Source organism: Mastigoproctus giganteus, chromosome 10 (genome assembly GCF_048544385.1).
Source record: "Mastigoproctus giganteus isolate SK-2022 chromosome 10, ASM4854438v1, whole genome shotgun sequence".
Lineage (NCBI taxonomy): Eukaryota > Metazoa > Arthropoda > Arachnida > Uropygi > Thelyphonidae > Mastigoproctus > Mastigoproctus giganteus.
This window is the reverse complement of record NC_143584.1, coordinates 151,703,751-151,715,751: the sequence shown is the minus strand read 5'-3', so window position 1 is coordinate 151,715,751 and position 12,001 is coordinate 151,703,751. Positions and strand designations below refer to the sequence as shown.

General features: G+C 36.0%; 1 protein-coding gene across 7 annotated transcripts in view; it reads right to left on the bottom strand.

Moving 5' to 3' along the window:
• LOC150079383 (5'-AMP-activated protein kinase subunit gamma-1-like) overlaps positions 1-12,001 on the bottom strand; it is a 383,429-nt gene that overhangs the window by 179,475 nt on the left and 191,953 nt on the right. The window contains exon 1 of one of the 7 annotated variants that reach the window (XM_090383416.1): positions 1,010-1,488. The exons of the other annotated variants lie outside the window; for them this stretch is intronic. Within the exon in view, the coding sequence (XP_090239542.1) occupies positions 1,010-1,066 (57 nt within the window). The 5' untranslated portion in view covers positions 1,067-1,488. Of the gene's footprint in view, positions 1-1,009; positions 1,489-12,001 lie in introns of those variants that run through there. 7 annotated transcript variants of the gene reach the window in all.

Genomic DNA, 12,001 nt, shown 5'->3' with positions numbered 1-12,001 from the left:
AGGCAAGGCCAGTTAGTAATGTTCCAAGGGTTTGGCTGAACAGAACCCCCTATGCATAATGGCATGCCATGCTGAGGCGAACGAGGCTCTTGCCTCAAGTTAAAAGCTAAAGGGGTGCCAAAAGAAAGATTAAATAATTGCCAACGTTGCCATCATTAATAGTAGGGCGCAATTTTTGATTCTTGCCTCAGGTACTAGTACTAAAATGGCTTGGCACAGCCTGCATAATGGTATTAAAAAAAAAAAAAAAAAGTTATATTACCCACACATATCCAAATTTACTGATTTGATGCTAAATTATTCCTTTTTTAAATAAATAAAATCAATTTATTAATTCTGAATTAATGTTACAGCTGTATTACATTAAAAAGTAAAAAAAAAAAAAAAAAAAAGCATATCTCATAATAAAAGACACTAATAATGGGTTATCTTAAGAAAAGTTAGCAACATCAAAACTGATGTAAAATACATCTTAGGAACTTTGATAAGTACAATAAATAGCAACAATAAACTACCGACCCACAGTTTGTGGGTGTATATAAGGTGGGGAGGGGGATTATCACTTCCACTTCTAAAAACTGAGTTCTGAAAAACCCAGCATCCTAACTAGAGGTGGCAAGATTTACAAGACCTGGATGCAAGCTTAAAAGGTGGGGGAAGAAGCTGATGCGCTTACATATAATCCTTGAAGAGGAGCCCTGATAGATGGGCCTTGGCATGGTTTGCTTTTTGAACCATTGTAGATACACTCATGATATTAGCCATACGTAAATTTTGTGGATCCGCCATGCTCGTTATATAAATTGTCATTCAAAAGCACCAAGTAATAAACACAATTCTTAGGAAGTTTTTTCTGCATTACACTTCCAAATTTAGGCGCAAAGCCAAAATAGGATGTTTCATTTTGAGTGTTAAACAGTTTATATATCTTTAAGAAGGGTATTTTGTAGAAATATTTTTAAAATAAGGTAGCAAAACCTGCTTAAAATAGTGGGAACATAACGCTTACCACATATCTCTTCCTCAGCTGTCGCGGAACTAACGTTGCACTTCCTCGGAAGCGCATCCTACCATCAGGATCGGGTGTACAGCCCTCTCTCCAGCGCGTCAGCCAGGGCAAGGCTTTCCAAACAGACGAAAGAATGGCTACTACTTCGGCCGACAGCTTTAAAAGTCAATATGTTTTAGAAAAGCAAGGCTGCTTTACAGCGTAAAGAGCGTTTTTCACATGGAAGAAACCAATCTCGCTTCTTGAAGTTAAACTTATGCACATAAATACCATTTACCTCTGGGTTACTATGCAAACTGCAATCTGTCAAACTCACCGTTCCTAATGTTTCGAAATGCCGCAGTTTCACAGGCTGATGATCATGCGATTTGCAACTTTTTCCTACTTAAACGTTATGGTATATGCTTTCTGCGTCAGCGTGAACACAGCAAGATCGATTAGCTAATGTATATAAATCAGAACAAACTGTACGCAAAAATTATACATAAATATAACGCAACAATTCCACTCACATAGCACTCTATCCCTGCATTATAGCCACTACTAGTTTACCTTAATGACATCTAGTGGCAAACAAAGGAACTAATTTCTGGTTATCCAGAAACTGAAGAGTTGCACTGCGTTGTCATATTTGAGTAAATCGCGACTTTTTTTTTTCGTTCCTCCCGAGTCTGAAATATTTATTTGCATTTTGCCAGTGGTATTTAGCTGAGGTGTACATTTTAAAAATATGATATTTAAAAAAAAAAAATTTAAACGTAATTTTTCATCAAGGAACAAAGGTTACTATGCAACAAACAATGTAATAAGCACAAAAAGTTCTTTTGCCTACAATTCGAAATAAAGCTATAAATTGAGAGAGAGAAAAAAAAAACTAATAAAATAATTATAGAATATATTTTAGGCATTTTAATAATCTTGTGGATAGTATTATTAGAATCCTTATAAACTAGAAGAAAAAAAATATCATTGTTCCCATAGTGACTTAATTTAGCTTTGGCATATAGCAAACAACTTTTTTAAAATTTCACCCTATTCTCGAAGCTCTTCCAAATAAAAAAAAAATATATATATATTTAGAAGATTTGTTAAATTGTTTCTTCCCCCACCCCCTCCCTAAAGACCAATTTTGAAATCTCACTATTAAATTTTGCTGTACGGCAACTCCTATAGTATTTAAATTGATCACTGGCTGATGATGGAAACGATAAAATACGACCAAACTGCACAAGTCTTGCTATATTTTGAAGACTATCTTGATAGTTTCATCGTATTAACTTTATCATTATGCATTTTAATTAAGTTTTTATGTAATGAATTAGTGACTGGCGAATTAGTGACAAGGAAAAAATATTCCTTCATATTTATATGTACACGTCGTGTGGTCTGGTGAGCAATATTTCAAAGACCTGCTGAGCAGAAAAGGTCAGGCTGCTAACTTTCCTGTATTTTTTTCTGGGCTTTTCCGTTCGCTAATGAGCTAGTGATCTCAGGCTGTGAGACCTCCCTCCAAGTACTTAATGCTCACCTTGCAAGCTGAGAAATATCGACCAACATTGAGCCTCAAAAAACTAGACTATGGCGGACCCAAGGAATAATACTGCACCGTTTTCTTCAGAAGACAACGATTCTTGATACGCGTATTAATAAAGTCACGAATCGTCAGTCATAAGAAATCGATACCCCGTCGAAAAATTGGTTTTCTTTCTGACATGTACATTATACAAAACGATTAGGTCAACTGCTAATGCAATATATGCCACCCCATACTATATCAAGTACAGTACTATAAACATCGTAATTTATTTTTGCATTGAAATGTAAAGAAAAATTTGCCCTTACTTCAAATTTGGGAGCAATTTAAGTGATCGACATCCGTGCGAAGTCCACTTTTGTGTTACCTAAAGCAGTGATTTTTCTCACTATATGCAGACTTTTATATAAAAAAGATTTCGTGGCCTCGAAAACAATGAAAGCTTGAATTTGGCTGAACACAAAATGTAGAGCTATCTCCCACGCTCGCAAATTATCTATGTTTCAGTTTGGAACACAAGATAATTTGTGATCGTATACGCATTGATAAGGTCACCATCAGTGACTTAATATATATTCACTGGTGGTGAATTGGCAATTATTAAAATATATTTTAATTGGCCTTCATATATTGCTTAGTAATTGACTTCCAAATTCTAAATTATACTAGGAGCGTACCTCTCACAATACCCTCTTCTTCATTATGTTTTACCCCACCCTCTGTTCTTTTCTTTACCTATTATTTTATGTTTAGTAATTATTTCCCTCGACTGGTTTGCCATACATTTCACTTTAGTTATACACACACACACCAGAGGGAGAATCGGATCAAACAGGCAGAAAATTGAGTAGGGGTGCCAAAAAATAAAATTAATTACTTAGGGGTGCCGTTATTAAAAAAAAGGGGTCGAAAATTACTGGTAATCATTCATGCTTTAACTGCTTTCTGCACTTATCCCAATGTGCATTCCGTTTCATAAAGTTTCCCATTTCGAGTCCTACATTAAATCAGTAGGTCCCAACTATGTTTTTTTTTTTTTTTAAACTTGCTTGCTACAATTTTCATGTACCAATATTGAAAGCAAAATCTCTCCATTACATTTTCTTTTAATTAGGGTAAATGTTACTTATTTTTCTTTCGCCTGCTGTTGTGCAACACTTTGTACAGTTCCAGTGGTAATACAGCATAGAATAAGAACTGTCTTGGTCATCACCGAAGGGAATCGATTGGACAGTCTCTAATGATCGCTGCAGTCCCACTGCTTCAGACGCAGGTCTGCATCTAGATTATGGAAGGTACTCACTGGCAAATTAAACAGTTTTCCTTTTCTAAACTTCATATGTGCAATTGCGTATCACCCCCAAGGACATTATTTCTCCCCCCCCCGGGTACGGCTGCGCCACAGGAAACTTATCAACTAGGTAAATAAAAATATGTGTTACTATATGTGTTAACTGACATTACCTTTAATGTCAATTAAATGTAATGTCAGTTACAACTAACTCTGGTCTCGACACAAAGGTCCTAAAGCGTTTAATATGGCTCTAAGGTTTAGAATCTAAGCAGCGAGAATGCCTTGGGTCATGGGAGAAATCGTTGAAGGCAATTCTTTCCACGATCCTTCTGCTAAGAATCAAAGTCACCTGTGTGAGTATGCATGCAGAGTTCACTACAGCTGGGCATAATGCTAAAGGATGTACCTTGGTGTGTGTGCTCGCGCAAACAGACTTTACTTCATAGTTATGAGATGATGTTACAGCCGCTAGGACAGGTTGTCTTTGGGAAGATCATGCCTGGCTAGTCTGATTAGCTACTATGAGGTTGTCACAAAGGAACTGGATGCAAAAAAAAAATAAATTTTGATATCATCAGTGTGGCTGCGCACCGGATAAATTTTATTTTCAACAAGTCTTTCACGTTATATATTATTGTTGCTTAATTCGGTCCTACAGAATTTATCGTATTTTATGTACTCTTTCAAATGGTTGGAGCACACAAAATAATTTTATGGCTTTAAGGTGAAAATAACTTCATTCTGTATAACTAATAAAGAGCAAATGGCACGTCAGAATTTTCTTTTGTTATTGTGGTGCAGAGAGTGATTTGAAAGCACAGTGATATGCAAAATTGGGAAGCGGAAGAAGGTTGCTGTGTGCCGTGAGTTTCGTTTGATCAGCTCAGTGGTCATACAATTTCTAAATTGAGATCGCTGGAAGTCACCGATTTCCTTGACTGACTGTTCACGCGAGTTAGATTTTTTTTTTTTTTTTTTTACTGTGCTTCCTGGAAAATGTATCAAATTTTGAACAGCCCATTTATGAGCCAACTTCGGGATCAAACCCCTTTATAAGTTGGACTTCTAGTATTTATTTTTGATTAGATAAGAGTTTCACTTAATTTCAAAAGAGTCACAATGCGAAAATCTGCGGTTGCCATTTTCTGGATGTACAGCGATCTAATTTATTACAAAAAAAATTATTTATATATATATATATATATATATAATCTCACGCGTAGAGGAATACATATACATGTATTATAATCTGCAGAACCACTGTCTACTTTAATTGAATTATTGGTGCTCTTTGTTTAAAAGTTCACATTTTTCTACACCACAACAAAGCGGTCAGCTTATACAGTACTCCCTTATGTAGGCCACGAAAACAAAACCTACATTATTGATGCTATATATGCACATGGGAAGTTTTGATTACACTGTGTAACAAAAAAAATAAAAAGTTTATTTAACTGTTTCTTATGTATTTTGTGTGCTGAATGCAATGGTGTCATTGGAATCAATATTTTGGCACAAGTGAAGGTTTATTGTTTTTACGACATTTATATAATACATAAAACTGCATACCAATTCTGTGATATAGACTCTAAGAGTCTGTAGTACCTATTTGTATATTTTTTAGCAGTTTGTTATGGCTACCAAATGAAGGTATAAATAAGTATCAGTTTATTGGTCAACCAGCTCAATATACACAGTCTCTCTTGCTCTGCTAATGTAGATATTGAGAGCAGATGGCCAAAGAGGCTTACGAAGAGATAGAATGTATAATACATACACACAATCGCTTACATATACAACGTAACTAACACAAGTATAAATTAACACATACACACACGCTTAATGAACAATATGAAAGTAGAAAAACAACAGACCCTTGCAGGGAAAATTTCACCACTGAAAATATCAGAAATAATTTTAGAGCAGTAATTTTTTATTCTGTATAAAGATAAAATCTGTCATAATTATTTAACAAGTTTAAGTTGGATACGTGAAAAATTTATTTAGATATTTTATTCTATTTTTCAAGGGATCTGGATCACGCTTAGATCTGACGTTTTATGGAGGGATTCTGAAGATAAATTTATCCTTTAGGATAGAAAAGGAATAATTGAAGAGTCTTAGAATTTAAGATATGTTTTAAATGAAAGTTTAGAATCAAATTAAATTCCAAGATCCTTGTGGAATTTATTTTAACTCTTTGAACAGAATTTCCCACAACAGGAATAAACTGAAATGGTACAGATCGCCTCGTGATTGAAAGATGAACATTTTTGTGGAATTAAAAAGAAAAATGTCATATTAGGTTATCTGAGAACCTCATCCATCCGTGTGTATTATGTGTGTCCGTAAATTGCTAGTGTTCTCTGGTCGGTCTGCCTATTTAGGTGGACGAAAAATCTTGCTATTTGTCATCTGAAACTCACTACCTCAACCACTGAGTGAAAGGAGTCCATAAAAATTCCTCGCGTTATTGACGGGACTTGAACCCACGCCTTTGCCATCCAGGGTGCTGCTGCGAAGGTTTTGTGGGTTTAGGAAAAATTAAAAGGAGAGCAGGGAATTATAGATTATTGTAGACAATTATTAAAGTAGCTATTGTTTTTTTACTGCTTGTTCAGCCGAATGAGATATAGCCCATATTTTCAATTTGTCTGCGTAAGCAATTATGGGAAGGTTATCAAAGAGAACAAACAGCAGAACCAACAAAATACTACTTGAACCATCAAAAATAGTCTGACAAACATCTTCTCAAAGCAGGGGATTAATTTTCTGTTGAAATTGGAATTTAAGGAAAAACTAACAAATGACCAGTGATGGAGAAGTATTCCTCAAGAAAGAAAATAGGAGTTTTAGAGAGATAACAACGTCAAAAGCCGAGAAGACATTTAAATAAATCAAATCCAACTGAGAATTACGGTTAATACCCTGAATGGCTAGAAAAGTGATAGATAAATTTGTGATAATAGAGATCTTTTTTATTATTTGTAACAGTTTCCGAGGTTAAGAGGAGATAGATTGGTCTTCAATCTTTAAATTCAGCTGGATTTTTTTTTTTTTTGTTGTTGTTTTTTTTAACAGGAAAGACGGGAATCCTCTTCAGCCGTCAGAAAAGTAATTTTAACATTTATATAAAATTTTAAAAAGAATTCACTGATGAATGGACCGCAAAATTTAACGATAAAAGTAGGAATCATCCTGGATCTGAGGCGTTATTCAAGGGGATGCTGTTAATTGCGTTGTTAACCATTTCATCACTGATGAAGACCAATGAGAGGCTGACATACAAGTTAGTGCAATTGCATCATTTCTGTACTACGTACAATTTATAGCCAATTTATAACTACTTGAGTAGTTGGCTACGTACAGAAATGATGCAATTGCACTAACTTGTATGTCAGTTAACTCCCTACGTAACCTGAGGCTTTAGCCCTAAACTGTTCTGTGACCAATAAGAGGTTAACAGGAAAAGAGAGATTTTGTCGACAATCCCAAGGTACCAACTTGTGTTCTCTTCAAACCTACAGATTTCTAAAGATTTACAATAAATGGAGGTTTAAAGAAAGTATTTTAAGATATCAAGGGCCATGTCAATTTAGGAGAGAAAAGTCTCTTACTTTCTGGCTTTGAGAGACATCCTGACACGTGAGAGAAAGACAGTGAATTTTTCAATCCCAAATGTAAAAGAAACAGAGCAATGAACAGAAATAAAGTCAATATCAGTTACGCGCGGCCAGAAGAATTTAAAATTCAATATTTGAGTTTGATTTTCTCTTGTAGGAAAACTGACAATTTGGAGCAAAAGAGTTGAACTGGTTTTCAATCAGGTTTCGAAATTCATTAAGCAGGGAAAAGGGAAGATTAAAGTCTCCATATATATATATATATATATATATATATATATATATATATATATATATATATTAGAGAGGGTAACTTTAAATTACAATAAAAAATGGGATGCATTACAATTTCGTTATACATTTCAAGATTTGACTGAAGGGGTATATAAACATTTATTGTATCAAAGCTATACACAGAGTATTTCAACATATAAAGCTTCATATAAAACTGAAGGAGAGCACTTTTTCTCTTGCAGACTATTTCGATTTAATAAAGATAGCAACGCCACTCCCTTTAACAGAGATCCTGCTATGAAAAAAGCACTGTGCCATCTCTAGCAGTTGGAAATTGCTAAAGATGGCACAGTTAAATGAAAGTGGTTCTCCGAAAGCCAAGTTTTACTGAAGCAAATTACATCAGATACGCCAGAAAGGGACATATCTTCAAGAGAAGAAAGTTTATTTTAAACTGCACATATTTGGGCTAAATAATAATTCAACAAAAGCGGTCACCCAGATATAGTACAGGTGCATAGCATGATTTAGCCTGGAGGGGAAAAAAAAAAAGTTCCCAGACAGGCTGTACGCTCTCTGGAACAGCTATATCACTTACTTTTGGATCTCAATTTAATAAGAAAAGGAAATTGCTTGGTCTTGAAGGAAAAGGATCTGAATAGGTCATGAATCGAAAACAAGAAGCAACAACATACTTAAAGCTTTCTTTTTTATCTCATCACGCGTACCTCTTTAATCAGAAGATTTACGGCAATGGCGGCCAAGGGAGGAAAAGCTTTGTTAAGACGACGCATAGTGATAAGAAACTCTTTCTCATGAACACCAAACACAGTGCCGCAAGATAGAGAATGTTACCGAAACAATATAAATGCATAACCGACAACTGAACAATACTTTAAACTTCACTCACACACACAGTTAAACACGTAGCACAAATGCAAGGTAGCTAACGAAAGGCTACCCGGTGCCTCATTATTATCTCTTAGGTTATCTCCAGCCTCGTTCGGCCATGTTTGCGGATGTTATATAGGTCTGAAGCATAACATCGTCACTGGCACCAAGTTTTCTAGTGCATATGAAGCCAATTTTGAAATGCCTATGGGTGATCAAGACAAGTTGCGGGCACCTCATTTCTGTAGTGGTAGTTGCAAATTAACATTAGAGGGATGGTCTTGTAGTAGTCGTTAATGTATGTTTTTTTTTTTTTTTTTTTTGAAGTACCTCAAATATGGAGAAAGAGACTGCAAACTGACATGGCGAATGGTACTTTTGTATGATAGATATAGATATCAAGGTTTTAAAAATCTGTGGATCGGAAAACTATAGTTTTCCCTAAAAAAGTGCTGGTTGCTCGTTCGAATAACCTTCCATTTAAATGTCGTGGAAGTGGATAGTTTTAATAAATTTAAGTAAAGATTAAACAAATTATTTTAGAGGATTGGCAGACGATGGTAGCTTTTCTCTCTTTTTTTTTTTTTTTTTTGGCTGATGCTGTATACGCTTGATTCCTTACACACTTGCCATTACTAATACTACCCCTCATTGCTCCTGTGCCACACAGCGAAGACCTGACAAGTTCCAATCCACCTTCCAGAAAAAAAAAGTCTTCAGAACTAGATGATGAATCTGGTTCTGGATTGGTATTATGCCTGAGAAGCCTGTTCAAATAAAACACCGCATTTCCCCAATCAGTAATAATTGAATGACTCAGTGAGAGACTTGGGCCTAATCAAATCCAATGCACAGCTCCTGGCCTCATTTAAAAACGTGAAATTTTGTGAAACTGGGTCCCAGCTGCAGGACTTCAACATATAAAAAAAAGACGCTCCTCAAGCATTTTTATACTAGCATTAGCATGATGCAAGAAAGCAAGCTTATACAGCATCAGCCCGAAAAAAAAAACAACCCCCCCCCCTTTCTCATTTCACTCATCCACCCGTTCCAAATGTTTGTCTAGTTTTGCCTTGAATCCGTTTAAGCTATCAACTTCTACAACGACAGATGGAAGTTTGTTCCAGCAATCAACCACCCGCTGGCTAAAGGCAAACTTCCGCACATAGATCCTACAACTGTCTTTCTTTAATTTGAATTTATGCCCTCTCAGGCGATTATTCTGAGCAAGAGGAAGAATCCCATCAGCATTGAGCATGCTCAAATCATTCAAGGCCTTATACACCTCGATCAGATCACCTCGCAGGTACCTAGTCTCCAGACACTGTAATTTGCAAAACTTAAGCCTTTCTTCGTAAGAGCAACCCTTTGTTCCATTCACTAATCTTGTTGCCCTTCCCTGTACTCGTTCCAACAGTTCTACATCCTTCTTAAAATGAAGACTCCAAACCTGTATACAGTACTCAAGGTGTGGCCTGACCATTGCCTTATACAAGAGAATAATCACCTCCTTATCCCTGCTAGAAAAATTCCTGTATATAATTGACAACAGGATCTTTTCTAGATCCTGTTGCAACAACGTACTGTCATTAGTTTCATTAGCAACCCTGTCAACCTTCGTATCGTCTGCAAACTTGGACCTTAAACCTGATATACCATCATTAATGAATACAGATAACAACGATGGACCCAGCATTGAACCCTGGGGGACTCCGCTAATAATATTAGTCCACGAAGGGCAGTGTCCATTGATTACCACTCTGTCTTCTCTCACTCAACCATCCCTTTATCCATAGCAGAAATTTGCCTCCAATGCCACACTGCAACAGTATCAAAAGCCTTTCTAAGATCCAAATATATGATATCAAAATTATTCTTTGCATCCAGTTCCTTTGTGACTACATCACAGTATCCAATCAAATTGGCCACGCAAGACTTCCCGTTAACAAACCCATGCTGTGTCCGAGCTAAAACTGAAGTCTTGTCTAGATGATCCTGCAATGCTTCTTTAACCAGGTCCTCCATTAATTTCCATGGAACAGAAGTTAAACTAACAGGTCTGTAATTATCTGTCTCCCTTTGATCCTCCTTTGTGGATTGGGGTCACATTTGCACATTTACAGTCCATGAGTACCTCCCCTGAGTCCAAGGAAGCTGTCATAATTATAGATACTGTTGCAGAATCTCTGAGCATTTTGATTCGATTGGTGTTTATGAAGAAATTACTATTAATCATAAACCAGAAGAATGGCATCTTTTCATAGACTAAGTTTGAAAGCTGTATTGTCACAACAGAAATATACATCCATTGATTTCTGTTGTGGTACACTATTCTTATTACAGAATATTATGAAAAATGAAGCACGTGTTACAGAAAATCAAGTATGACCATTATAAATGGAATGTCTGTGGGACTTCAAGATGCTGGTGTTCAATGTGGTTTCATAAAGTTCCCTTGCTTTTTCTGCTTTTAGGACCGCACATCAGACTACAGGAGAAGAAAATGGTTTGCCAGAATTCAGTTGCAGGAATACACAATATAGTAAAGAAATCCTTGCTTCTACCACTCTATATGAAGCTAGTCAAACAATTTAAGGCATTGGATCCTCAAGGTCATCTTCAGGCGTATACAATCAACGTTTCCAAATTGGATTTTTGTTGTTCCACAAGTTAAGCAGATGGCTTCAAAAGAAGGGGAAGACAAACGACTGATGCTGAACGAAAAGCCAAGCAGTCGTTTCGCTTTGCGTTGAGTGGCTTTCTTGTTAACATTAAAAATGAAAATTACAAGTAAGCTTATTGCTTGAAAATCATGGAAAATGGGCCGAAGGATATCAATCGCGCTTCATTACTTAAACTCTCATCTGGATTTTTTCAGACTAAATGTGTGCAATGTTAGTGAAAAAAGATTCCATTAGGGTTAAATGAAATTGTGATGGACGACTATATCTAATGCTTAGTTCGGGGGCGCCTCCGTAGCCAGGTGGGCAGGAGCAGCAGTGCGTAGCACACGCTTCTTGATTAGACGGGGGTTCGAGCCCGTCACCACAAAATACGAGGGATGCGGAAAGGTCAGTGAATGACCACCACATATGCCCTGAGCAATATGGCCTTAGTTGCCAATGCTCCTAAAAACCAAATAACAAGTTAGTTCGGGATGATTGCACTGGCCACAAAAAAAAAAAAAACGTACACTTTTTACGGAATTTTTTTTTTTTTTTTTTTACCCACGGAGTGTTTCTACTTTTCTTTTTAATTTGCGATTTTTTTTAGTTTGCTGATATCTTGTAGAAGATTATTCTATCCGTACAGAAGTTAAACATCGTTAATAAATATGACATAGTATTATTACATATTTACTTTGATACTTTATGAGAAATAACGTATTCGGAATCAGCATAGACAAATTCAAAAAG